Source organism: Erinaceus europaeus, chromosome 9, assembly GCF_950295315.1.
Source record: "Erinaceus europaeus chromosome 9, mEriEur2.1, whole genome shotgun sequence".
Lineage (NCBI taxonomy): Eukaryota > Metazoa > Chordata > Mammalia > Eulipotyphla > Erinaceidae > Erinaceus > Erinaceus europaeus.
The window spans coordinates 14,366,915-14,394,436 of record NC_080170.1 but is presented as its reverse complement, the minus strand read 5'-3'; the positions used below and the strand labels follow the sequence as shown (position 1 = coordinate 14,394,436).

Sequence of the window (27,522 nt, the reverse complement as noted above, 5' to 3'; positions counted from 1 at the left end):
CTGCCGGCCTTTACCCCCAGTGCCCCCCCACATCCACGAGAAGGAGGCCTCCTCCCCCAGCATCTACTCACGCCACAGCCGCCAGGCCCTCACCTGCACAGCCTACGGGGTACCCCCACCCCTCAGTGTCCAGTGGTACTGGCGGCCCTGGACGCCTTGCAGGATCTTCACCCAAAGGAGCCTGTGAGTGTGGCCCAGCCTGTCACCCCAGCCCTATCTGTGAACCACCCCTCCCATTCTCTGCCTGCACCCCTCCCCAGAGCCCTGCTCACCCCTGGAACCCCACCCCAACCTCAGCCCCTTCAGCAAGGCTCACACTCTCCAGGCTGGGCCCAGCTGGGCTGGGAACTGGGGTGGGGCAGGCTCCTACCACCTTCTTCAAGAGCAAGCTCCCCCCAGTTACTCTTCACACACACCCAGAGAGGACCAGTTCTCCCACAGGTTTTGTGTCACATGTGCTCTGTCCCACAGGGCACGCAGCAGGCCCCATGCCTCCTTTGCTCATCTCTGCTGAGTGATCCCGTAGAGAGGAGGGAGATGGAGGGTCAGAGAAGGGATGTGACTGTCCCAGAGGCCACAGCAGTAGCCCCTCCACAGAGCTTGATGCCAGGGAGAGGAGGCATTAGGGAGCCCCTAAAGGAGGCTAAGCAGGGGTGTGGCAGAGCCCACAGAGCAAGAAGGAGAGTCAGAGGAGGCCAGCGGCTGGAAGCCATCGGAGGGAAGAGGGCAGCACAGCCATGGCTCCCATGTGGTCAGAGCCAGGGGCTGACGGAGTGGTAAGGTCCAAGGATTCTTCTAGACCACAGAGTTTCTGACACCTTTAAATTTATTCTCTGTACCAGCTGCCATGTTCTAGGCATTTGGGGGGAGGGAGGAGAGACCCACTGACATCCCAGGGGAAACCAGGATGGGCTTTGCAGGAAGGGGCTCAGAGGCCAGAGGGCAATCCCAGAATCCCAAAATCATGCAGCTGTGCAGGCAGCAGACCCAGGCCAGCTATAGGGAAGGCTGAGTGGGTGGCCCCCAGTGATGGCTAGTAAGGCCCTGAGCATGAGAGGGAGACTTCCAGATACAGAGGCCCAGGCCCAAGGGCCATCTTTGACCTGACCCTGACCAGGGCCTGATCCTGTGCCCAATGAGGGCCCTCACACCCTCCCTGACTTGCCCTCGTCCCCAGCAGCCGGAGGCAGCAGCGAGACCGGATGCCACAGTGCCGGGACTGGAGGGAGGTGACCACGCAGGATGCCCTGAACCCCATCGAAAGTCTGGACACCTGGACTGAGTTTGTGGAGGGGAAGAATAAGGTATGTGTTGGTGGGGCCACAGTGCAGGGGCCAGAATGCAGGGAGGTGGTGTGGGGCCTTTCCCAAGCCTTCTTTGGGTTCCACTGAGCCTAGCAGCCTATAGGCAGAGCCCCACAAGAATGGGTGGTCTTTCTGCAACTTCTGGGCCTCAACTCCCCCACCTGCAAGGGGTCTGGGCCACTGTGCCCTAAGCTGTTCCCCTGTTGAAGAGCTGATGTGCAGACCAGGCTGTGGGTCCCTGCTGCCCATGTTCCCCATGGCTGATAAGGGACCAGACTGTGGGCAGGCCAGGTCCCCTACAGGGCTACGGAGCCACCAGCCCAGCCCGGGGGGGTTGAAGTGTGTGTGGGGGGGATGCCTAGAAGCAGCCAGGCGGGGGAGAGGGGCCGAACAAAGGCACCCACTTCCTCCAGTCACTTCCTGTTTTCCTACACACCTCCAGAGCCTCTTCCTGTTCCAGGCCCAGCCAGGAAGTGCCCGGCTTGGATTAAGGGGGGTTGGGGGGGGTCTCTGGATGGTAGGCAGGGCCTCCCCTGCTTCCAAGCTTCCACTCCCCACTACCAGCTCACTGGGAGAGTAGCCCGGGCAGCTGTGGGCAGAAGTGGATACAGCGATATGCCACAGCCCAGTCCTGACCCCACACCTGGACCAGCCTGCCACTAGGCCCCTATCCCCTCTGCACCATGGTCACAACCTAAATCCACCCAGTGCCAGAGGGGTGTCTGTTCACGCCTGGCACCCCCCCAACCCTCAATAATCCCCAAGACCTGCCATCCATAGTGCTGTCCCCCAGCTCTTGTAAGCAGTCAGCTGTCTGCTGCCTGAGGGCCCTGCCTTCTCCTGGCCTCACAGCCCTGCTCCGTCTGTCTCTGAGTTCCCATCAGTTCCAGACTGGAGCTTCAGTTTCCCTCCTCTTACTCTAGAAGGAGGGGACACAGCAGCCTCCTTGCATGAAGGGGGACACGGGGGGCAAGGGGCTCAAAGCACAAAGTGCACCTTTGTTCTGTGTCTCGCCCAGACGGTGAGCAAGCTGGTGATCCAGAATGCCAATGTGTCCGCCATGTACAAGTGTCTGGTGTCCAACAAAGTGGGTCAGGACGAGCGACTCATCTACTTCTACGTGACCAGTGAGTGTCTCAGGGCCCAGGGGTCCAGGGGAGGGCTGGGGGAGGCCAGAAACCCAGGCAGGGTCAGGAGAGACAGGCAAGGCCCATGGGGCCAGAGTGGGAAGGGGAATGGGGAGGGTGGAAAGACACATCAGGCACTATCAACATTTCAGCTGGGATGCTGGCCCATGTGCTGGCAAGGCACCCTCTGTCCCCAGTCCTTCAGGGGTGCCCTCTCTCTCCCCACCTAACAGCCCCACCTAACTCCAGCTCCTTCCTCCTAACCCTGCATCTGGCTCACATGTGCAATGTACCCTAGGGAGAAGGGCCAGGTTTGGTTTTGTTATCTGTTTGTTTGTTTGTTTTGTTTTGTTTGTTTTTAAATTTAGTATACACTCAGAGAAGTCGAGAAGGGAGGGGGAGATAGAGAGAGGAAAGAGAGACACCCGCAGACCTGCTTCACTTCTCATGACTTTCGCCTCCCCCCAGAGGTGGGGACTGAGGGGCTTGAACCCAGGCCCTGTGTATGGTAACATTATAGGCACTCTACCATGTGAGCACCAAGAGCTATTTTAGATGTGCTCATGACCCCCCCCCCCCAGAAAGCTAAGAAGCCCATGAAGTTGACTACCACTGGAGGCGGGTGGGTGTGAGTGATGGTGAGAGGGAGACAGAGCATCTGGAGGAGAGCTGAAGACAGGTGGAACACGTGCACACTTGGGGTGTGGGGGTGCTTGAAGAGGCCACAGAGTGGTCAGACAGACAACGGGAAGTTAAGGGCTGCAGCCCCGCAGGTGGCCCAGCACATCAAACATTGGACTCTCAAGCGTGAGGTCCCGAGTTCAATCCCTAGCATTGCCTGTGCTAGTATGATGCCCTGGTTCTTTCTTTTACCCCTCCTCACACTCTCGCTAATAAAGCTTTTTTAAAAATAATGGAAATCAGGGGTCAGGCACTGCAAAGAGGTGGTGGAGTGTAAAGATGGGGGTGGAGGGAGAGACAGTATAGTGGTGGTGCCCAGAACTTGCACTGAGAAGATCCCAGGTTCTATCTCTATCCAGAGCTGAGTGGTGCTCTCTCTGACTCAAAAAAAAAAAAAAAAGTGGTCCAGGAGGTGGCACAGTATATAAAACATCAGACTCTCAAGCATGAGGTCCTGAATTCAATCCCTGGCAGCACATGTACCAGAGTGATGTCTGGCTCTTTCTCTGTCCTATGTTTCTCATTAATACATAAATAAAGTCTTTTTTAAAAAAGTTTCAAGGAGAGGATTGTGGGCATGGCTGGGGTGTGGCCATCAGCCAGGGAAGATGGGTTCAAAACCCCACTGAATCTGGTCACAACTCAACTGGTGACCTGTGCACCTGCCTGGGGCCAGTTCCAGCTGAGAGCTAGAAGCAGGCAAGGCAGGAAAGACCCACCCACCGCAATCCCCTCCCTTCGCAGCCATCCCCGACGGCTTCAGCATCGAGATGGAACCCTCAGAGGAGCCCCCGCCGCTGGAGGGCCAGCCGGTGCGCCTGAGCTGCCTGGCCGACAACTACACGTATGAGCACCTGCGCTGGTACCGCCTCAACCTGTCGGCTCTGCACGACGCGCACGGGAACCCGCTGCTGCTCGACTGCAAGAACGTGCACCTGTTCGCCACACCACTGGCCGCCCGCCTGGAGGAGGCGGCGCCCGGGGAGCGCCACGCCACGCTCAGCCTGACCATCCCGCGAGTGGCGCCCGAGCACGAGGGCGACTATGTGTGCGAGGTGCGGGACCGCCGCAGCCACGACAAGCACTGCCACAAGAAATACCTATCCGTGCAGGGTGAGGCGGGGAGAGGCCACCCCGGGGCACCCGCCCCTCTGCCATCGCCGTCCCCAGGGTTTCCGCAGCCCCTCTCAGCCACCTCCCCCTCACACCCCCATCTTTATCCGTCCTCCAGCCCTGGAAGCCCCACGGCTGACGCAGAACCTGACCGACCGGCTGGTGAACGTGAGCGACTCGCTAGAGATGCGGTGCCCGGTGGCGGGGGCGCACGTGCCCAGCATCGTGTGGTACAAAGACGAGAGGCTGCTGGAGGAAGAGTCCGGTAGGGGAAGGGGGTGACCCGGGGTACGGATGGGGGTAGCTGGAGGCTCCTCCTGGAGCCCCTCCCCTGACCCCGCCCCGCACCCCCTTCAACCACCCGCTGCAGGGATCGACCTGGCCGAGTCCAACCAGAAGCTGAGCATCCAGCGCGTGCGCGAGGAGGACGCGGGCCGCTACCTGTGCAGCGTGTGCAATGCCAAGGGCTGCGTCAACTCCTCGGCCACGTTGGCCGTGGAAGGTGAGGCCGCCCCCCCCCGCCCCCCGCCGCCTGCCACCCCACCACCACACCCGACGGGGCGCCCCTTGGCAGCCGCCTCCCGTAAGACGCGCCCCCTACTGAAAGCTCAGCCGCTGATGGACTCACTACCCCCACTCCCCTTCTGCCCACCCAGGCTCAGAGGACAAAGGCAGCATGGAGATCGTGATCCTTGTGGGTACAGGAGTCATCGCCGTCTTCTTCTGGATCCTTCTGCTGCTCATCTTCTGCAACATGAGGCGGGTCAGCGTCTCCCCCAAGGTTATTTGCAGTGGGAGTGGGGAGTGTCTCTCCACTCCGGCTAGCCCATAAAGAATAAGACCCCCCTCCAAAACCTGGCTCACCCAGGAACCTCCCTGAGCGTGACTCTGACCACTAGACCTTCTGTCCAGCTGTCCCCTCCCCCCGACGGCGAGTCCCCCAAAGTGAGCCTCCCCTCCTCCCCAAGCGGAGGTGGCCTGGCCACCTCAGCAAGCTGTCCTCATCCACCCACCCCACTCCAGCCAGCCCACGCAGACATCAAGACGGGCTACCTGTCCATCATCATGGACCCCGGCGAGGTGCCGCTGCAGGAGCAGTGCGAGTACCTGTCCTATGACTCCAGTCAGTGGGAGTTCCCCCGAGAGCGGCTGCACCTGGGTGAGGACCCCTCAGAACCGGTGCCAGCAGCTCCTCCTCCTGGCCCAGCCGGGCCAGCTGGGCCAGCACACCCATCCTCCCCCCCAGCCAGGGCTCCCCGTTCCCAGGCCCCAAGGGTCACTTCCCGCAGTGGTGCAGGGCGGGCCCAGGCGCACCTGCTGCGGGGAGGATGCAGGCTTTCCTGTGGCTGTGCACTCCCTCTCTCCCTGCCTGCCTCGCGCTTCCTGTTTGGCCTGGGGGACTCCCTCCGGAGCCTTCCTTCCTGCCCCCCTTCCAAACCCTCTCCACCCTCAGACAGCCCCAAACAGCTCACCTGGTGCCGGCTCCATGCCCCCCACAGGGCGCGTCCTGGGCCACGGGGCATTTGGGAAGGTGGTGGAAGCCTCGGCCTTTGGTATCCACAAGGGCAGCAGCTGTGACACGGTGGCTGTGAAGATGCTGAAAGGTGGGGACAGAGGTTGGGCTGGTGGGTGCCAATGGGACCTAAAGTTCAGAGTCGTCTCTGACTCAAGGGTACCAATGGAAACAGCTCACGGGGGAGAGGGGATCTGCTTTGCCATTCAAGGAACTCAGGTTTGAGCTTTCAGTGCACCACAATGCACTGGAAAAAAAAAGTTGGGGGTGGGGGTTGAGGTGCCTCTGCCTCTTAAAATAATAATAAGGCTGGGGAGATAGCACAATGGTGATACAAAGGAATTTCATATGAGCCTCAGGTTCTGAAGTCCCAGGTTCAGTCCCTAGCACCACCATAAGCCAGAGCTAAGCAGTGCACAATGGTTTAGGAATAGAATAATTAATTTACAAATAAAAAGAATAAGGGGGTTGGGTAGTGGTGCACCCAGTGGAGTGTACAGGTTACAGTGCATAGTTACAGCTCACAAAGACATGGGTTCAAGCCCCTGGCCCCCACTTGTAGGCAGGGGAAACTTCACAACTGATGAATCAGTGCTTGTAGGTCTCCTCTACCTCCCCTTTCCCTCTCAATTTCTGTCTCTCTCCAAAATAAATATATTTTAAAGACGACATTAAAATAATAATGTCCTGTACCTACAGGGAAGGCTGGGGGAGACAATATAATGGTTACGCAAAAGCCTTTCATTCCTGAGCCTCCAATCTCCCAGGTTCAAGACCCTAGGCACCACCATACTCCAGAGCTGAGCATTGCTCTCATCTTTCTGTGCCTTTCTCTCTGTATTACTCTCTCATTAAAATAAAATAACTTTAAAGACGACAGGGAATGAGTGGGTGTGGTGGCAGGACCTGGGGCTCACGAGTCAGTAATGTGGGTCCCACCCAACCCCCCTACATGGGGGGCGACACAAAGGAAGGGGGGCCTGGAGCGCTGCCTGTGCCTCAGTGATTTAAGGCGAGTGACCCCAGGAGGGTCGTGAGTTGAGGCCCCGGGGAGCTAAGTTCCTGTGTTCCCTCCAGAGGGCGCCACAGCCAGCGAGCATCGTGCCCTGATGTCCGAGCTCAAGATCCTCATCCACATTGGTAACCACCTCAACGTGGTTAACCTCCTGGGGGCGTGCACCAAGCCCAACGGTAGGAGCGGCTCCCGGGGTGCTCGGGGTGGGGCTCGAGGGTACTGCAGCGGTGTCACCCCAACTCCCTGCCCTGCTCCAGGCCCCCTCATGGTGATCGTGGAGTTCTGCAAGTATGGCAACCTCTCCAACTTCTTGCGCGCCAAGCGGGAGGCCTTCAACCCCTACGCGGTAGGCGGAGCCTGCGGGGGTCTGGGGATGCGGAGTGGGGTGCAGCCCCCTCATACCCTCCTACTGCACCCGCAGGAGAAGTCCCCAGAGCAGCGGAGGCGCTTCCGTGCCATGGTGGAGGGCACACGGGCTGACCGCAGGAGGCCAGGTGGCGACAGGGCACTGCTCTGCCGGCTGCTGGCTGGCAGGGGTGGCACAGGGCGCGCCCTCCAGGGCCCCGAAGGTAGGGTGCCCACCCCACCCTCTGCCCCCTTGAGGGCCCAGGGATAAGTGAACCTGGTGGAGAGGAACTCCCCACCTTAGGAAGGAGACCACCCCTCTCACTTCCCCCAGGGCCAGGTTCCACCCAGGCAGATGCTTGTGGAGGTGGTACACCAGGTAGAGCGCTCATATTATCGTGAGAAAGAACTTAGGTTCAAGTCCCTGGTCCCTACCTTGCAGGAGTGAAGCTTCACAAGCAATGCAGCAGTGCTGCAGGTCTCTTTCTCTCCATCTCTATCTCTTTTCCCCCTCACCCTGTTTCTCTGTCCTATTAAAGAAAAAAGAGGGGATGGCCATCTGGAGCAATAAAGTCATCATGCAGGCACCAAGCCCCATTGATATACTTGGTGGCAATATTTTCTTTCCTTTCCTTTCCTTTCCTTTTCTTTTTCTTTTCTTTTTTTTTTTCTTTTCTTTTTTTTTTTTTGCCTCCAGGGTTATTGCTGGGCCTTGGTGCCTGCACAACGAATCCACTGCTCCTGGAGGCCATTTTTTCCTTTGTGTTGCCCTTGTTGTTATGATTATTATTGCTATTATTATTGTTGTTGCTATTGCTGTCATTGTTGTTAGATAGGTCAGAAAGAAATCGAGGGAGGAGGGGAAGACAGAGAAGGGGAGAGAAAGCTAGATACCTTGCAGACCTGCTTCACTGCTTGTGAAGCAACTCCCCTGCAGATGGGAAGCTGGGAGCTCGAACCAAGATCCTTATAACTGTCCTTGCGCTTTGCGCCACGTGTGCTTAACCTGCTATACTACCGCCCGACTTCATTTTTTTTTTTTAAGGAAGGAAAAGAAAGCAAAAGGACACCTGATGCTTGCTTTGGCCATCACTGGATGAATAGGAATTGGCTTGTAGACAAAGTGGGGTAACAGTCTAGTCAGAAATAGCAGATGCAATGAGGACAGTGCTTAGCCTGTTAGAGCACCAACATGGGTGCCTGAGGTCACAGGTTCAATCCCCAGAGCCACATTGTGCTAGAGCTGAGCAGTACTCTGCTCCTTTCTCCTCCAACCCCTCATAAAGAAATCAATCTTAAGGCAATTTTCGTGCCTGAGGCTCCAAAGTCCCAGGTTCAGGCCGCCATCACTCTGTAATCCAGAACTGAGCAATGTTCTAGTAAAAGAAAAGAAAAGGAAAAAAAAAAAAAAGGAGAAGGAGGAAAGGGGCCAGGCGGTGGCACACCTGGTTAAGTACACACGTTACAGTGCACAAGGACCCAGGTTCAACCCCCCCCCCCCTGCAGGGGGAAAGCAGTGAAGCAGGGCTGCTGGTGTCTCTGTCACTTTCCTTCTCTATCTCCTCCTCCCCATCTCAATTTCTCTGTCTCTATCCATTAACAAATAAATAAGTTAATTTAAAAATGTAAAAAGACTTCAGAAAAATAAAAGACAAGTAAATCTTTCAGAAGTAGCAGGTTCAAAGACCCTGAGTAGCACTGGCAGCTGTAAACTCCCAGAGTTTACAGTTCTGGGAGTCATAAGCAGACAATGCCACCAGGTAGAAGCTGAGGGGCAGTTGAGAGCCCACATGCTTGTTGACTAGTGTCTGGGGTTTCTGGGGGTGAATCACGAGGGCCTCAGTCAAGCCTGGGTCCCTTCGGGGCTGGGAAGGAGTTGGGGTACAGACAGGGATCCTGCTGATCCCCCTCACTGCCCTGCAGCCGAGGACCTGTGGCTGAGCCCTCTGACCATGGAAGACCTCGTCTGCTACAGCTTCCAGGTGGCCCGCGGGATGGACTTCCTGGCCTCTCGGAAGGTGAGTGCCCAGGAGGGAGCCCCTTCTGGAGAGGTGGGAGAGGTGGGGTGGGGGAGTGCACACCCATCCATGAGCCACGTGCTAGCCTGGAGCCCTAGTGCAATCTCTGATGGGGCCCCTTGGAGCTCTGGGCCAGGGTGGCTGGAGCAGACGATGAGGTTTTGCACTGACCACCAGCCCTCCCACTCCCCCCCCCCCCCAGTGCATCCACAGAGATCTGGCTGCTCGGAACATCCTACTGTCCGAGAGCGACGTGGTGAAGATCTGTGACTTCGGCCTGGCCCGGGACATCTACAAAGACCCTGACTACGTGCGCAAGGGCAGCGTGAGTGCAGGGAACCTCCCCCCCACCACCACAGTCAGGAGTGAAATGGGGGTCTCAGACATCCACGTGGAAAGTCTGGGGGCCTGTGTCTAAGGAACACCCCCCCCCCCCGCCCCGGCACCTGGGGCTGGTGTGGAGATAGGTGACTGTTGAGCAGGGACCAGGATGCCCCAGTGGGACTCTGACTCTCTGGAACCACCTAGTGGAGGGGACACACAGAGGTGGCCCTGGAGAATCTGCCCTGGGGGTGGGAAGGCCTGGTCCTGTGACAGTCATAGAGGGTGTCACAGGTGTCTAGGTGGCTCTCGGGGGGCGGGGAGCAGGTGGGGACATAGCTGATTGAGGGGCTTGCTGGAGGAGGAGGAAAGGGGGTGGGTGAGGAACAGGAGGGACCCTGGCTGTGCCCTGAGGGCCCCCAGAGAGAGGCCACTGGAGGGAAGGAGACAAAGGGTGGGGACAGTGAATTGAGAGGCACAGTAGTTGGGGTCAGAGGTCATCCTGGTCTTCAGCCATGGAAATCAAGTGACAACTGAGGTGGTGTTGTGCAATGTACTGATTCCTGGGGTTCTCCAGGCAGAGGGGCTGGAGGAGGGGGTGCACGTGCTGCCCAGAAGAGAGAGAAATAATCAGAGGGACTCCAGAGACTAGGGCCTTCAAGGAACATGGAGGCATCTGCATGGGGGTTGGGGCCCCCAGAAAACTCTGAATATACCTGGATAGCTAGAGCCAAAAAAAAAAAAAAATCCCTCCTTGGGATGTGGCTCTGGGGCCCTGGGGAGACTGGGGGTTTATCCTGGCCCCTCTCTTCCCTCTGGGACACATTTCCCCCACCCCCACCCCTGCAGGCCCGCCTACCCCTGAAGTGGATGGCTCCTGAGAGCATCTTTGACAAGGTCTACACCACACAGAGCGATGTGTGGTCCTTTGGGGTGCTACTCTGGGAGATCTTCTCCCTGGGTGAGTGTGGGGTGGGGTGCAGGGGAAGGCTGAGAGCAAGGGCCAAGGCCTAAGGTGCACCCCTGGGGCAGGCCAGTGAGGTCATTGGGGGTTCAAGAGGGAATCCCCCACGAGGGGTAAGACATGGTCAGTAAGAGCTGAAAATACCAGTGAGGATGAATGCTGTTACTAGGAAAAAACATTCTTGGTCCAGGAAGGGGCTCAGTGGTGGAGTATGTGAGGTCCTGGATTTGGTCACCACACCACATTAAAAAAATAATAATAGGGGGCTGGACAGCGGTCTACCCTGCACCATGTAAAAGGACCCAGGTTCAAGTCCTCAGTCTCCACATGTGAGAGAGAAGCTTCACAAAGTTTCTGTCTCAATCAAAATAAAAGAAATAAAAAGTGGCCACTGGGAACAGGGGATTCATTGTGCAGGCACTGAGCACCAGTGATAGCCCTGGTGGTGATAAAAAAAATAATAAAATAAAATAAGTTTTTATCACTACCAGCAGGGCTGGAGAGACAGCATAATAGTTCTGCAAACAGACTTTCAGGCCAGAGACACGAAAGGCTCCAGGCTCAGTCCCTAGCACCACCATAAGCCAGAACTGAGCAGTGCTCTCAACTTTGTCTTTGTATCTCTCTCATTAAAGTAAAAATAAATAAATAAATAAACAAATAAATAAATAAAGCCAGCAAGATTGCTCACCTGTGAAGGCATATGGTCAGCCATGTGTCACCCAGGTTTGAGCCTGGCCTCCAGCCCACTGGGGGAAGCTCTGGCACTATGCTATCTTGCTCGCCCTTGCTCTCTCTCTCTCTCTCTCCCCCCCTTTCTGTCTGAAAAAGTTGGCATAGAGCAGTGAAGCCCCAGCAGCAACAACTAAAACCAAACCTCTTGAAGGACCCCAGAGGGACAGGAAGTGTGTCTGAGCCTAAGGGTTCAGTGGTGCCCATGAAAGGTGTGGGAGGCAACTGGACACTAGGCCCAGCACCTGGTGAGTCATAGATCAGATGAGGAGGAGCTGTACTCAGAAGTGGTGGTGGTGGAGGGATCCCCTGCAGCCCCTGTGGGCCTTCACTCTGAGTGACAGTGACTTCACGGAGGAGCACCTGCCATGGGGGAGAGGTATAACCAAGGCAATGTGGGGACCCCTGCTCTCCACCCACCCACCCCCTTTCTGTTCCTTCTGCCAGGCGCCTCCCCGTACCCCGGGGTGCAAATCAATGAGGAGTTCTGCCAGCGGCTGAAAGAAGGCACCCGGATGAGGGCTCCTGAGTTGGCCTCTCCTGCCATGTGAGTCCCCTGGCCTGTCACACAACTGCTGGGGGGGGGGGGCTAGAAAGAGGAGTGGGCATGAAAGTGGGTGCAGGAGGCAGGCTGGAGACCGGATCTCTCCTTGCCGACCACCCATGAGCCATCTCCCCCTAGGCTGGTTGGGGGAGGTTGGAGCAGGTGCCTGAGCTGGGGAAGGAGCGAGAGTCCAGTGGGGGTGGGGGCAGCTGGAGCAGCGAGGATGCTGGGACCGAGGTCCAGCTGCCGTTTCTCCCCACAGTCGCAGGGTTATGCTGAGCTGTTGGTCTGGGGACCCCAAAGAGAGGCCTGCCTTCTCAGAGCTGGTGGAGATCCTGGGGGACCTGCTGCAGGGAGGGGCCCTCCAGGTGAGCCCCTTTCGTCCAGTCCGCTGCACCCCAACCTGAGCCCTGGCTGGTCCATCCATGTCTCCAAGAAGATGCAGTTTCTCCCTATTCCTCTATTTCCCTGGGACTGAGGACAGAGCCAAACCTGCTCAACCTCCTCATCTGAGGTGGAGGAATGAGCTGGGGGAGTGGGCACTGGGGAACCAGTTCTGCCCCATGAGGAGGCTGGAAGTGCAAGCTCTGGTCCCTAGGGCTAAAGAATGAAATGGGAAGGGGGTCCTCCATTGGGGTCCTTCTGCTGTGCCTGTGCCCAGAACTGGGGGGTTGGTTCACCCTTGGAGGGTGAGGACCTCCAACTCCCACCCCTGGCGCCCAGGGCAGGTGAGCCTCTGATCCAGCATTTCCTTCGGATCTTTCTAGGACGAAGAGGACCACCTGGCCCCCCAAGGCTCCCAAAGCCTGGAGGATGACAGCTTCCTGCAGGCATCCACCACTGCCCTGCACGTGGCCGATGCTGAGGACATGGAGGACAGCCCCCCCAGTCTGCACCGGCACAGCCTGGCTGCCAGGTCAGCAGCCCCCTTCCTCAGCACCCACACCCTGGGCAGGGGGAAGCGTGAACCTGCAGTTTTGGCCCTTGTGGGTCACCAGGGAGAATGAGCCACAGGGACTCAAGAGGATGTGGGGGCGGTGAGTCCCTGGAGCTCTCAGCAGGGACCCTGGGAGCAGGGCAGGCCACCTACTAGTCACCCTCAGGACCTGAGATGGGCTTGCAGCCCAGTTCTCAAAGTTGTGATCAGGAGTCTCTTGTTGGTGGCTATCTACACTCGGGAATGCCATGTCTTCACAGCCCCACCCAGCATGCAGAGATGGGCTGAGGCATCTTCCATCCACCCCAGTGTAGGGCCTGCGTTCCATGAGCCCACCATTCCATGAGCACACGTGCACACATGTGCTCACACATGCATGAGCCTGGAGCTCCAGGACTGCCTGCCCATGGTTGGAGCCTCTGGACCCCATGTGGCACCCAGCCCCGAAGGCTTCCAGGAAGAGGAGGCGGAAGCAGAGGCAGCTGCGTGCACCCCTGCAGCACTCTCTGTACTCTCCCCAGATACTACAACTGCGTGTCCTTCCCTGGGTGCCTGACCCGGGGCACACAGACCCACAGCCCCTCCAGGATGAAGACGTTCGAGGAATTCCCCATGACCCCAACCACCTACAAGGCCTCAGCAGTAAGTGGGGTTAGGGGGAGGAGGTCTGGGCACCTCAAATCATGGCCCTGTGCTCTGGGAGAGGAGTGGAGGCAGACTCAGGAACTCAAAGCAAGTGGCAGAAACCAGCTCAGCCTGATTCTATCTGGAAAGGGTCAGTTGTTCCTTGAAATGCCAAGTCCAGGTTGCAGGTCAAAAAGTAGAGTCTGAGGCTGGGTGGTAGCACACCTGGTGTAATGCACATACTATGCATAAGGACCCAGGTTCAAGCCCCAGCTTGAACGTGCAGGGGGAAAGCTTTACAAGAGATGAGGCAGTGTTACACATTGTCTCTCTGTCTCTCTCTCCCTTGCTATCCCCCTCCCCTCTCAATTTCTCTCTGTTTAATAAAATAAGATTAATATCATTTTTTAAAAAAGGGCAGGGGTAGATAGCATAATGGTTCTGTGAAGAGACTATCATTTCTTAGGTGTCAAAGTCCCAGGTTCAATCCCCTACCCTTTGCATCACCATAAGCCAGAGTGGAGCTGTGCTCTGGTAAAAAAAAAAAAAAGAGAAGAGAAAAAAAGTCCTGGGCCAGTGAAATAGCTCACTTAGATACTGCTCTGCTTTGTCATACGCATGACCCAGGTTCAATCCTGGCCTCCATTTTGGTGCTGTGGTATCTCCTACTCTCTCTCTTTCTCTGCCTCCAAGAATAAAAAAATAGGGTCTCAGTCATGCACTCATGGGGCCTTCCCTCCCTGCCCCTATGCCTCTCCCAGCACTACAGAAACCCCAGAAGAATGCCAGCTTCTGGGCATGGTAGTGGTGCAGTTGGTGAGTATACACATTCTAGTACTCAAGGACCTGGGTTCAAACCCCCAGTACCCACCTGCAAAGGGGAAGTTTTGTGAGCAGTAAAGCAGTGCTGTGGGTCTCTCTCTTTCTGTCTCCCTCTCTATCTCCCCTTTATTTCTCAATTTCTCTGTCTCTATTCACTAAATAAATAAAAATTTTAAATAAATGATCAAAAATTTAAAAAAGAAGAAGGAGGAGGAGGAGAAAGAGAAGGAGGAGAAGGAGAAGGAGAAGAAGGAGGAGGAGAAGGAGAAGAAGAAGAAGAAGAAAGAAGAAGGAGGAGGAGGAGAAGGAGAAGAATGACAGCTTCTCCCAGCAGAAGAAGGACAGCTTCTCCCAGCAGACCCCACCTTGGGCAGTCACCTAGTCACATGGCCCAAGAGGCTTATGTCACTCAGGCAGGACAGGGTCCAGTCACCACCTTGCCCTCAAGAGGCTCAACTCCTCGAGGCTGGAGTCAGTGAGTCTGCTTTGTAAAAGCACAGACTGAGCCCACAGCTCACAGCCCAGAACTTTCCATTCCCAGCCTCCACCATGACAAGCTTGGTCAGTGAATGCTGACCCGAGGAGCAATGGTGTGAGCCCTAGACAGAACCACCCAGCACAGGGCTCCTGTCACCAGGGCCAGATGAAGACAACACTCCACCTTTGTGTGATTCCAAATGAAAACCACACCCGCTCACTCTCACCTATGACTTGGGTTTGTCCAAGTTCCACTGAACCTGGTGCCTCTGTATTCTTCCCTCTGTGGCCCCTTTTTCCTGTCCTTCCTGCTCTGCCCCAAACTTGTGGCTGCTCTGTGGTGTCCCTCAGCATGGGGCAGCACAGCTTTGCCCCTCCTGGGCCTCAGTTTCTTCCTTGGAGATGGGGTCTGTGACTCTCACTTGCACACAGTGGTGATAAGAGGGCGCATTCCCGCTCTGTCCCACAGGGCTGGCATTAAATCAATAGGAGACCCATAGAAACCAGCACAGCCTCACACACCCCGCCCCCCGTTCTCTCTGTACAGGATAACCAGACAGACAGTGGGATGGTGCTGGCCTCGGAAGAGTTTGAGCGGCTGGAGAGCAGGCACAGGCAAGAAGGCGGGCTCAGGTAGGGACCACCCCCACTGTTTTCTCTTACCCAAAACCTTGTGGCATCTGCAGCCACTTCAAGTGACCCAGGCAAAACACTCTGATAATCTCCCTTTTCTCAAATGTATCCCCTTCCCCATCATGGTCCTGGTCCAGCAGTACCTGGTACTGGTCCCCACATCCCCTTCCAAGCACTTCCAAGACACCACCTCTTTGTGAAACTGTGTCTGAGCTGTCTTGCCCAGCATGAGGATGCACCTGTCCCCTGGCCAGGCCACCACTTCCCTAGCCCCAGCTCTTAAGTCCAGAGACTTCAGGAACCTGTCACAGGCCAGTGCCTTCTGCTGATAAGGAAATGGTTACAGTGAAGACCTCACATGTGCCCATACAGACTGGGATGCCTTAGGGTTCTTCTTCTAGCGTTTGGCCTTCTTCCGTAGCCAGTCAATAGCGTCAGGTTGAGCCTGATGGAAAGATTCGAGACCTCCTCTGAATCTGGAGAGGTGGCAGTCGTTGACTATGTGGGTCATAGTCTGTCTGGAGCCGCAGGGGCAATTCGGGTCGTCTTTGGCTCCCCGGCGATGGAACATAGCGGCGCACCGGCCATGGCCTGTTCGATAGTGATTGAGGAGGGCCCAATCATAACGTGTTAGGTCAAAGCCGGGTTGACGCTTGCAGGGGTCTGTGATGAGGTGTTTGTTCTTTACCTCAGCTGACTGCCAACTCTGTTTCCAAGAGACTGGAACAGAGAAGTTCAGTGTAGGCATAGGGGACCAGATTGGGTGACGAGACGTCAAGCATTGGACAGGGTGGGCAAAGATATCCACGTATATTGGCAGGTCCGGTCGAGCGTAGACGTGGGAAATGAACTTAGATGATGCCACATCCCGACGAATATCTGGCGGGGCGATGTTGCTAAGAACTGGAAGCCATGGGACCGGGGTGGAACGGATGGTTCCAGAAATTATCCTCATGGAGGAATATAATTTGGAATCGACCAAGTGGACATGGGGGCTACGGAACCATACTGGGGCACAGTATTCTGCAGTGGAATAGCATAATGCCAGAGATGATGATCGTAGTGTGGAAGCGCTCGCGCCCCATGAGGAGCTGGCCAGTCTTGCAATGATGTTATTCCTCGCGCCCACCTTTGCTGCAGTTTTTATGAGATGTTCGTGAAATGACAGAGTGCGATCGAGAGTAACGCCAAGATAGACTGGCTGGGCTTCATGCCGGATTCTCGTATTGCCAAGCTCACGCGAGGCCGAGGCATGGTTTAGATGGAAAACAGATGATACCGTTTTTGCAGTGCTAGGGATTAGTCGCCATTTTTTACAGTAATCAGATATTAGAGACATGTCTTTTGTGAGTGTTTCCTTGAGGATGTCGAACTTGGATGCCTGAGTTGCATTAGGGTGATGGATATGATCACACTTACAGTGTAGAACATAGGAGATAAGAAATTAAAACTAAGTGTTAAAGAAAATGGTCAGAGCAACCCAGGAGACTAGTGTGTTGAGTAGTTTAGTCCCTAGTATCACGTGTGCCAGAGTGATGCTCTGGCTTTCTCTCCTTATGTAAAAATAATAATAAAAACTAAACAAAAAAGTGAGAAAAAACAGTATAAACAGGGAGTTGTGAGAATCCAGTGCATGAACAATTAGAATCTCTGAGGAAGCAAATGCTGACAGTGGACTAGAATCAGTATTTCGAACTTGCAGTTAAAGACAACCCTCTTAAATAAGAGAAGGCCTGGGTCCACATAGTGCAAGAATACCAGAACAGTGACTCTGAGGTAAATGTAAAGGCAGATCCTTGTTGTATTTGAAAGATCAAAAATCCAGAAATTCAGACAAAAAAATTAAGTCACTAATAAAAGAAAATGGAAAAAGAAAGAATGAAAAGAATTAAATCTATGTCAGCTTTTTCAATAGCACTGTGCAAAGCAAAAGGCCACCATCACGGGGGGGGGATGGGGCGGGGAAACAGGACTGTAAAGCCATCAGGAGGCAGACTGGGACCTAGGAAGTCAGATGATTTCATTCTGAGAGTGAAAGGATGCCATTGTGAGTGACTAGACCCTTCTACCATTCTCCAAACAGAAGAATGAATAGAAGGGATGCCAGGCGGTGACACACCTGGTTAAGCACACATAGTGAGAAGCACAAGAACCCACACAAGAATCCCAGTTCAAGCCCCCTACTCACCACTAACGGGAAGGGTTACCTCACAAGTGGTGAAGTAGGTCTGCAGGTGTCTCTCTTTCTCTCCCTCTCTATCTTCCCCTCCCCTCTCAATTTCTCTCTGCCCTATCCAAGAAAATGGAAAAAAATAGCCACAGGAGCAGTATATTCATACTGCGTGCACCTAGCTCCAGCAATAACCCTGGAGGCAAAATAAATAAGTAAATAAATAAAAATAAAAATGAATGAATGTGAAGATAGGATGCGGATCCTCTCTTCTAGGTCACTCATCCGGCCCCTTGGTGGCTGCTCAGAAACACCTTAAAGTGCAGCATGCTGTCAAATTCTGTAGTTCGAAGCCATTGAAAGTGGGTCAAAAGAGGAGAAGGACATCATGTAGCTTAAAGGACCTCTCTGAAGAGTGAACTGCAGGGAGGCAAGTAGAGGGTGACGAGTAACAGGCAGCAGTAGGGCAGAGAGATAGTATAGTGGTTCTGTAAAAAAAGACTTTCATGTCTGAGACTCCAAAGCCACAGGTTCAATCCCCAGCACCACCACCAGCCAGCACTGAGCAGTACTCTGGGGAAAACAAACAAAAACAGCAATGGTGGCAGCTCACTCACATGTGGTGGGGACAGGCATGGAGAGTGGGGTACACTTACATTTTGGACTCAAAAGGGATAAGACTTCTGGACAGTTTGAATATGAAAAGTGTGGGAAAGGGGGGCAGCAAGGATGCCAGCCAGACACTTGAGCCCTGGTGTCAGTATTGGTGCCATTTCCTGTGAGGAGCAAGGCTGGGAGAAACATAAATGTACTAGCTTGGGAGGAAGGAGGGGAGGGGACATATAGATGAGCTTTCTCCACCGTCGCCTGCCCAGACATCGTTCAGAGACAGCTCCAGGGAGTGTCTGCCTGCAGTCATGTCCATCTGGTTTGCTGTTTAAGTCAAGTGTGTCCATTTCCCATGGTTTTTGCCGTCACTTACCACCTGGGTTGGATCTGGATGGTTTCTGATGAGACCTCCACCTCATTCAGCCTCCGATCTTTCAAAGGAGCTCTCAAAAGAGTTCTCCTTCTCTTCTCTGCTTACTGACACCACCTTTCCTGTCTCAACAGCTGTAAAGGACCCGGCTGCAATGTGGAAGAGACCAGGGCTCCCCCTGAGCCCCAAGGAAGGGTGCGGCAACCAGATCTGGGGAGCCATGGGGGACAGGTGTTCTACAACAGTGAGTACGGGGACCTGTCAGGGCCCCGAGAGGAGGACGGGCGTGTCCTGGCTGGCCGTGAGCCCTTCTTCACAGACAGCAGCTATTAAGGCAGCCCCAGGCAGGGCCTCCGAGCCCTAGGACTCTGACATTGGCGGTGCCATGCCTGAAGGGGCCAGAAGAAGCTGAAAGTCCAGGCTGGGAACTCATCTCCTCTGGCTCAGGCTCAGGGGTATTTCCTTTTCCCTGTGCAGCCTCCTTGGCTGAGAGGAGAGAAACTCAGGCTCCAGTACCCCTCCAAAATTTCATCACCACACATGCTCTGGGCACCAGGCAGCCCCCTGGGGCCCGTCTCCCTTCCAACTCCATATTCTATTTCTCTCAGCTTTCTCCAGGAAAGTCATCCTGGGCTGGGCACCGTCTCTTTGATTGCCTCTTCCTACCATGGCAGGTGGTGATGAGACCAAATTTCCCAGTGGGGAATCTAAGGGTCTGACGTCATAGGGTGATGGAGGTGGCCTTCAGCCCCCCATTGTCTCTCCTCACGGCCTCCATTTCCTGTGAGGAATGGCCTGCTTTTTTCAACTGCCTCTCTAAAGCTCAAGAGAAAGTGCTCGTGTTTCCAGGTCACAGAAACAAAGAAGGAATTGCTAGGTGAAGGTGGGTCTTCTGGTGAGCCCAGCCTCACTGCTGACCATTATGAACTCCCTGGCATGGAGAAGGATCACACAGTGGACTGGTTTTTCAGCAGTGCTTTCAAGGCTGCACTGTGAGCTGCTGGGAGGGATTCGCCTTTAACACTTCATCTGAAAGGAACCCAGATCAGGAAGCATCTGGTCTCAGACCCCATGCCAGGTGCTGTGGGTCCGGGACAGACTGCCATTGCCACCGTCCCACTTGCCTTACCTAGAATCCGAATAACCAGATCCTGAGCTGCAGCTGTTTGAGAAGTGCCTGATGTGCCACCCAGCTTCCCCCCAATGCCATGGGCATCCTCAGGAGGAATGAACCCCATGGGGGCCACTGTGGAAGGCTTGGGGGCCAGAGAACCCTGCCCCTGGCATCACCCCAGGCCAGGGCCAGTAGCAGGTGTTCTAGGACAGCTGAGGAGCCTCAGAAGGCCATTGCTGTTCTACCCAGCTCCCCCGTCACAGCTCACAGTGCCCAGCCCACCCCCCTTGGAGGGCAGGCAGGAGCACCGTGGAGATGGACCCCAGCCCCACCCACCCCCGCAAGACGCTTGCAGGACAGGCGGCCACATGGCCATCAAGGGCTCACCCAGCAGCCCCCTTGCCCCCATGTGTATCATGCCTTTAGGATGTGTGTGCCCAATGCGCGTGAGACTGCCCCCCCCCAGCCCCCCTGATGTCCCCTGACTGTGAGGCTGGGCTTTTTGGTCCATCTGGTGGGCTGTCCAGAAGTAGTTGCTAGCCTGAGGGGGTAAACATGGATTCAAGACCACCAACAGCCCCTCCTGCCGTGTATCTCCCCCACTCCTGTCACATAACCGCACTCTCGAAAACGTACCTGGAAGAAAACCTCCCGCCCCTTGTAGACCAGGTGTTCTGGAAAGATCTGAAATATTTAACAAAGGATAATAATAAACCTGATGCCAGTCTTTGAAGTACAGCGACTGGGTCCTGGGTGCTGATTCCAGCCTTCCTCCAGCCCCATGGGCAGCCCGCCAGGGCCACAGGTGAAAAGGGGGTAGAGAGGAAGCTGAGTTGGAACCTCCTCCCTACCCCACTCAGCTTGCAGTTCCCCAGAGCTACCAGCAGAGGGGAGCAGGGAGGCTTTAGGGTGGGAAGGCAGTGCCCAGCCAGGCTTCCCAGTGCTGAGAGTCTGTTCCCCCCAATCAGCTTGACTGGTACTCTGTTCCCTCCTGCCAGACCCAGTGCTGCCCTGGGTCCCACAGCTCTGAAGCACTGCCAAGGCTGGGTCCCTGAAGGTATCCAGGGTCACCCCCAGTCCAGATGGGGCACACACCTGAACTCTGAAGTCAGGGAGGCCTAAGGCGGGACCCCAACTCCAATCTTCTTGTCCCACCTCTAGGGAGAGGAGAAGGAACTCCATGCCCATTTGCTGGCACAGCCTGGAGGTCACTATAGCAGGCATCTAGACAGGCTGGCCTAGCAGCAGCCACTGAGACTCAAAGGAAAGAGAGAACATTCCCTGGCCCCAGGCAGGAGCAGCAGCTGGGTTCAGAGTCCATGGGGGTAGGCCAGTAGGGGAGACCCAAGGAGCCCTGCTGAAGGCAGGAGCCTAGGGCCACCCTCAGAAGCCACTTGTGCCTGCCCCCTCTAGGCTCTTCCAGTCTTGGGTGGGGGGGACCCTGCCTGCCCCTAGCTGAGGCGCCTCCTGTCCCAGCCAACTGAGAGCTCTGGGAACAGACAGTCCCACCAGGAAATGGTATGCCCAGCCCCTCCTGCATCCCAGAAACCTTCCCTACTCTCAGGCCCCCCATCCCCCTGCCACTGGGAGTCCCCACTCCTGGTCATTACTGACAGAGGTGAAAGTCACTTCTTTGAAGCATCATTGGGTAGAGAACAATATGAATGTCCCTTGATGCTGGTCCTGATGTTACCACAGTCTCTTAGCTTTGGGCACAGTCAAAAGGTGGGACTTCTGGGACTGGCTGGGCTCCACACACTGGCCTGGACCCTAGGAAGGCCAGAGCTCCTGTTTCCTCAGCGCTTTCATATGGGGTCCCCCCATGTGGGGGACAATGTGTGACTAGACCCAGGGAAGAAGGAAGACAGGTGTGGGTGAGGGCATGAGAGGAGAGGGGCCAGGCGGTGACACACCTGGTTGAGCACACACATTACAGTACTCCAGCATCTGGGTTCAAGCCCCTGGTCCCCACCTGCAGTGGGAAGTTTCACAAATGGCAAAACAGTCTCTTTCTCCCCCTTCCTTGCAAGTTTTCTCTGTCTCTATCTAATAAATAAATCAATAAACTATTAAGAAAAAAAGAGGAAAGCAAGGGAGGCAATAGGAGAGGGGCCCCAAATTAAGGAGTTTCTTATTTAAAGGCCAGGGGGACATTTTGAGGAAGGGGTGAGATGCCCTAATTTACATTCATGCTTCAAGAAGCATCTGGAAACACTATTATGGAGCCTTCCAGATTCAGTGATAGCTCCGTGGGGGAGGCTGACTACTCTGAAGGCAGACAGAAGGGGACACCTTTGGAAGGCAGAGGACAGGACAGAGAGCTCTGTGGCCTCTGGGTGCTTATTCAGGCTGGAGATGTGGAAAAACCCTTTTCCTAAAGTGGGTCTTCTATAGAAGCAAGTCCTCAGACCTGCTCTACCCACACTGTGAGACCAGGGCATCTTAAACCAGGAGGAGGTGCAGGGGCAGTGTTGGAGGACAAGGGCAGGACAGAGACACGGGGACCATGTGGGTAGTATCTTCATAGCTTCCTCATACCTGGGAAGGCATTGAGACCCATCCATCCACCCATCTATCCATCTTTCTACCTATCCACTTACCCAACCATCTATCTAATCTGCCTATCTATATATATCTATCTAACTTATATATCCAACTATACAATCATCTACCTATCCATCCATCCTACTATCTATCATCCATCCAACCATCCACCTAGCTCTTTATTAACCTATCTGTCTGTCCATCCATCCATCCATGTTTCTATACATCTATACAATTATCCATCTATCTAATCTATCCATCCATCCACACATCCATCTACCCATCTAGCCATCCAGCCAGCAAGCCATCCACCTATCCATCTGCCCAACCATCCACCTATCTACTCATTCATATTATCTATCCACCCATCCATTGACCCATTCATATTATCTATCCACCCATCCATTGACCCATTCATCCATCCATTTGCCCATCTAAAACTCCGTTCATCCACTCATCCATATTATCTAACCATCTACCCAGTCATCCCTCCTACCCCTCCCTGCACTCAATCATGTCTATCCATTCCCCCACCCCCACCCCCACTTCCTCATACACCCATCAGCAACATAGAAGGTAAGCACTCACCCAGTCACAGGGACACCCCCTCAAGTATCACAGACGTTTGGGCCGGCAGCCATTGAGGACAGGGATGAGGCATTCTCATCGAGTATGGAGTGAAGAATAGGAAGGGAAAGGGAGAAACCTGCTTTTAGAGGATTCGGGTCAAAGTGATATTACATGGGAACAGCGTCACTGTGGTCACAGCACAGCAGTTTGTGCCAGAGTCTGCGGTTTGGCACACTGTCTATGGTTGGTTTGTCATCCAGTGGGCACTTCTCTGAGAAACCAAAATGTCAGTCTTTGCATAACCCACACAGGCCAGCTTGTCCGCACTTCTGCCCTGAGCCCAAACAAAACAGCTATGGCCCCTGCCCTGCCCTGCCCTGCTCTGATGTACAGGGCCCACATAGGGACAGGCAGGAAGTGCTATCAGGAGCTGGATTAATATTGACCCAATGCGAGATGTGGAAACAGGACACACTAGCCACTCTCCCAGAGCCCCAGGGCTCAGATAGTCCAGGAAAAAGAAAAAGCTTGAAGTGGGGTGCTGGCTGGGCTCCACAGTGAGACCCCTAGAGAGGACACACACCAGCTCTGTGTGCCTAGGAGGAGAGTCCCAAAAGGCATCGCTGTGCCTTTTCTTTTTTTTTTAAGCTCCTGTGCAAGAGAAAGCCCCAGGGGCCATTTATGTTGGAGCAACTTCACAGCACAAGATGGTTACCACAGCAGGCCTCATCTCAGTCATGGCAGAACCCCAGACAGGACTGTCCCTGCAGTGGTGACTCAGATGACAGCATGGAAGTCTTGGCCCAGGAGGGCATCCCCAGGAGAGGACAGGGTGACCTGGGGGTTTCTGCCATCAAGCTATAGTAGAGTCCCAGAAAAGGGAAGGATTACCCACCCATGTCCACCTCCCATAGGAAAGACACTGGGCAGGAATGAGGAAGGGCACCACAGGACTGAGTCTAGGCTGTGTGGACATAGGCTAGAGACAAAGTACTATTTATATTGGAGCAACTTCATAGCACAAGATGGCCATGCTAAGCCAAAGCAGGGATGACCACGGGAGACATCTTGGCAGTGAATCATAACAGAAGGGAAAGGTAGGCACCCAGGACCCCTGGGACCACTCCAAGGAAGTAGGAGAGTCAGGAAATATCATGTGGTAACCAGGACACCTCAGGCGGTAACCAGAATACCACACACAGTAACTAGGACACACCTCATGTGGTAACCAGAATGCCAAACATGGTAACCAGAACACCAGACACAGTAACTAGGAAACCATATGTAGTAACCAGGACACCATACATGGTAACTAAGATGCCTCATGTGGTAGCCAGAATACCACACACAGTAACTAGAACACCTTATGTGGTAACCAGAATGCCACACATGGTAACCAGGACACCAGACACAGTAACTAGGAAACCTTGTGTGGTAACCAAGACACCTCAGGTGGTAACCTGAATACCACACACAGTAATTAGGAAACCTTATGTGATAACCAGGACACCACATATGGTAATCAGGATGACTCATGTTAGGTAACCGGGACACCACATACAGTAATCAGGACACCTCGTGTGGTAACCAGAACATGGTAATCAGAACACTGTAGTAGTAGTAACCAGGATGCCTCAGGTGGTAACCAGGATGCTATACATGGTAACCAGGACATTTCATGTGGTAACCATGATGCTCCCCATGGTAACAAAGACATGGGTGTGAAGAGCAGGCCTGACTCACCACCCAAAAAGGTCTCCAACTTCACTAAGGTGGAACTGGTGTCCAGAGCCCACTCCAGTGTGCCCGGTGACTTACTCAGCTGGGCCATAAGCAGAAACTTATGCTGATCTGAGGAGAAAAGAACCAAAAGAGGGAGTTCCTCTGGGCTGGGGGTACCGAGTCTGGTGGCTCCAGCACACATGAGGGGGCTCCCTATATCACGATATGGAGACAACTGCCCAGCACCTTCTGCAGGTGTTTGCCAAAGCCCAGCCAGAGTGCCCCTACCTGAGAGCCCCCCAGATCTTCCACAGCCCCAAATGCAGTATTTGGCCCACTCCCTGGAGTCATCAGAGTTCTTGGCTTCACCCAGCACCTCTTCCTGGAAGAGTGGATCCAAAGCCAATGTTTGTCTTGGCCCAGATGGTGTCCTGCAAACATTCTAGGGTAGGCTGATCACGTCGTGTGTGACGGGGCACCTGGGTGTCACCCAGCTTTCTTCCTGCAAGAGGCAAGTGGATGCTGCCAGCTGCCACCATCCCTGAACACCCCTCCCCTCCCCAGATCTGGTGGGATCTGACAGCACCCCCCCAAGTCTGGGTGCTTCACTGGCTGGTAAGGAAGGAAACACAGCTTGGAGGGTGTGGTAGGCTGAGTGGCACCCGGAAACTATCCAGGTCCCAATTCCTGAGGCTTTGAATGTGTTTGTCTGCCTGTTGATTTGTTTGCCTTCAGTGCTGCTGGCACTATGAACCCACTGCTCCTGGCAGCCATTTATTTATTTATTTATTTACTTACTTATTTATTTTTATTGGATAAGACAGAGAGAAATTGAGAGAGGAGGGGGAGATAGTTACCTACAGACCTGCTTCATCTCTTGTGAAGCTTCTCCCCTGCATGTGGGAAGCAAGGGCTTGAACCCTGGTCCTTGTGCATGGTAATTTGTGTGCTCAACTAGGTGCATTCTCCCCGCCCCCCATAAAGGTTTGTTGTTTTTTTTCTGAAGTTTGTGATTTACAGAATTACCAAGTAATAGGGATGTAATTCCGCACCGCTAGAGCTCTGTCCTCATTCCCTCCACTAGAAACTGCAGTGTTTCTCCCAAAGTCACATATGTGGGTTGACTACTATTTCTATAACCATCTGTCGATTCACCTATCTATATTTTTGCCTACTTTTTCTATGGTCCTGCCTTCTCTTCCTTTCTAAGTCACACCTACACTTACTGCTACTTCTGAGTGTCCTTACTTTTTTCTCTTCTCTCTCTCCAGATCCTGATGGAATTGGAGTTCAGAGCCCTCTGGACATTTTCCCCTAACATTTCTCCTCTTCTGGGAGTATGGACCAAAATTCTTTATGGGGTTCAAAAGATGGAAGGTCTGGCTTCTGTAATTGCTTCTCTGCTGGACATAGGTGTTGGCCAGTTGATCCATATCCCAGCCTGTTTCTATCTTTCCCTAGTGGACTTTTTTTTAAAAAATGTCTTATTTATTTTAATGAGAGTGATATAGGGAGAGAAACAGAGGTAGGCATACCAGAGCACCGCTCAGCATTGACTTATGTTGGTGCTGGGGATTGAACCTGAGACCTTAGAGCCTCAGGCGAGAAGGATTTTTGCATAGTAACCACTATGCTATCTCTCTTCAACCCCCCAGCCTTAAGTTATTTTAAAGTGATGAAATGCAACCATTTTACTTCCAAACATACAATTCAGGTAAGTTGTTGTGCAAGGGAGTTCAGTGGTAGTGCAGCAGGTTTAGCACACGTGGTACAAAGCGCAAGGACCAGCATAAAGATCCTGATTCGAGCCCCCAGCTCCCTACCTGCAGGGGAGTTGCTTCACAGGTGGTGAAGCAGGTCTGCAGGTGTCTTTGTCTCCCCTTCTCTGTCTTCCCCTCCTTTCTCTATTTCTCTCTGTCCTATCCAACAACAATGATATCAATAACAACAACAACAATAACTACAACAAAAAACAAGGGTAACAAAAAGGGAAAATAAATAAATAAATATTTAAAATTTTTTTTTAATTTTTGTGCAAGTGTATCTTCCATCTGGAATATCTTGAGTGCTATCTGTTCTGATCTGGAATCATGCTCAGCTGTCTAGCCCGAGGTGGGTGGACAAGGCTATTCTCTGACCAGGACCCAGTGATGGGATCTGGGTGCATCCCACCATGTCACAGCATGTGGTGTCTTGATCCCCACAACCACACTCAGTGAAGAAGGCCAAGTCTCCACACCAAATGGCTGTCCCATCTCTGCCTCTGTCACTTGGCTCTCTCACACCCACCACTCCTGGCCCTGAGTGAGTGAGGTCTGGGGTCCTTCAACTGAGACAGAGGAGGGGGTGGTGACAATCCCAGGAGCTGCTGACACTTCTCCCTAACCCTGAGCTCAGACATTCTCTTGAGAGAATGTCTCAAAGGGACTGAGGACATGTGGGAATGTCCTGGAACCAGCACCACACACACACACACACACACACACACACACACACACACACACTCACACACACACACACACACACACACACACACAGACGAAGGTGGAGGACTCTGATGCCACAGCAGCTTCTCCTCAAAGCACACATCCCCCACCCCAAGTAGAGGTGGTGCCCCCAGAAGGGGTCTCAGTGGGGCCCAAGAGACCCACAGGACTTGAGAAGTGGGGGATTAGCTACATGTCATCTGTTTGAAGCATCTTTGCCATGACCCCCATTCAGCCCAGAACCAGCCACCATTTTGGGGGGTCCTCAGACCTCCACAAGGTGATAGAGGAGGCTTCCTTCTTGTACCCTCTTGTGAGAACGGCAGAGTCTGGGGGTTAGGGAGGAGGATGCATCTGCCAGCCCAGAATTTTGGCACAGGGGTCTGGTCAAAGCAATGTCCATGCAGCAAAGACCATTCCCCACCCCTGCAGAGGTCAGGTTCAGGCACTAAGTTTGGGGCTGTAGGGCAGGCTACCCTCTACCCTGCTGAGCCTACCATGAAACAGCCAGCTTTGTTCTGGAAAAGGTTTTCTTTTCTTTCTTTCCAGAAAAATCCTTCATTTTCACAAGTTGGGAATGCATTTCCTAGGACTGGGGAGATATTCAGTGGCAGAGCATAGGACTTGCTTGCCTGAGGGCCCAGGTTCAAAACTCAGCATCACCCTCTGTCTCATGAAAATAAATTTCATTTCTGGAGCCAGGTTGTGGTGTACCCAATTAAGTACATATAGTACTAAGTGCAAAGACCCACACAAAGATCTGGGTT

The 27,522-nt window shown here is 54.0% G+C and overlaps 1 protein-coding gene across 8 annotated transcripts in view; it reads left to right on the top strand.

Moving 5' to 3' along the window:
• FLT4 (fms related receptor tyrosine kinase 4) overlaps positions 1 to 27,522 on the top strand; it is a 47,018-nt gene that overhangs the window by 16,358 nt on the left and 3,138 nt on the right. For 4 of the 8 annotated variants that reach the window (XR_009551502.1, XM_060197365.1, XM_060197367.1 and 1 more), the window contains exons 10-30: positions 21 to 183; positions 1,178 to 1,304; positions 2,323 to 2,431; positions 3,857 to 4,225; positions 4,344 to 4,490; positions 4,596 to 4,727; positions 4,882 to 5,006; positions 5,249 to 5,384; positions 5,725 to 5,829; positions 6,816 to 6,929; positions 7,011 to 7,099; positions 7,175 to 7,322; positions 9,022 to 9,116; positions 9,319 to 9,441; positions 10,287 to 10,398; positions 11,581 to 11,680; positions 11,940 to 12,045; positions 12,445 to 12,593; positions 13,136 to 13,256; positions 15,085 to 15,170; positions 18,454 to 18,563. Coding sequence is in view for 7 of the 8 variants with exons in the window: in XM_060197365.1 (XP_060053348.1) it covers positions 21 to 183; positions 1,178 to 1,304; positions 2,323 to 2,431; positions 3,857 to 4,225; positions 4,344 to 4,490; positions 4,596 to 4,727; positions 4,882 to 5,006; positions 5,249 to 5,384; positions 5,725 to 5,829; positions 6,816 to 6,929; positions 7,011 to 7,099; positions 7,175 to 7,322; positions 9,022 to 9,116; positions 9,319 to 9,441; positions 10,287 to 10,398; positions 11,581 to 11,680; positions 11,940 to 12,045; positions 12,445 to 12,593; positions 13,136 to 13,256; positions 15,085 to 15,170; positions 18,454 to 18,563 (2,766 nt within the window). In the remaining variant the exon portion in view is untranslated. Of the gene's footprint in view, positions 1 to 20; positions 184 to 1,177; positions 1,305 to 2,322; positions 2,432 to 3,856; positions 4,226 to 4,343; positions 4,491 to 4,595; positions 4,728 to 4,881; positions 5,007 to 5,248; positions 5,385 to 5,724; positions 5,830 to 6,815; positions 6,930 to 7,010; positions 7,100 to 7,174; positions 7,323 to 9,021; positions 9,117 to 9,318; positions 9,442 to 10,286; positions 10,399 to 11,580; positions 11,681 to 11,939; positions 12,046 to 12,444; positions 12,594 to 13,135; positions 13,257 to 15,084; positions 15,171 to 18,453; positions 20,172 to 27,522 lie in introns of those variants that run through there. The other 4 variants (XM_060197364.1, XM_060197366.1, XM_016190042.2 and 1 more) reach the window with 4 other exon arrangements.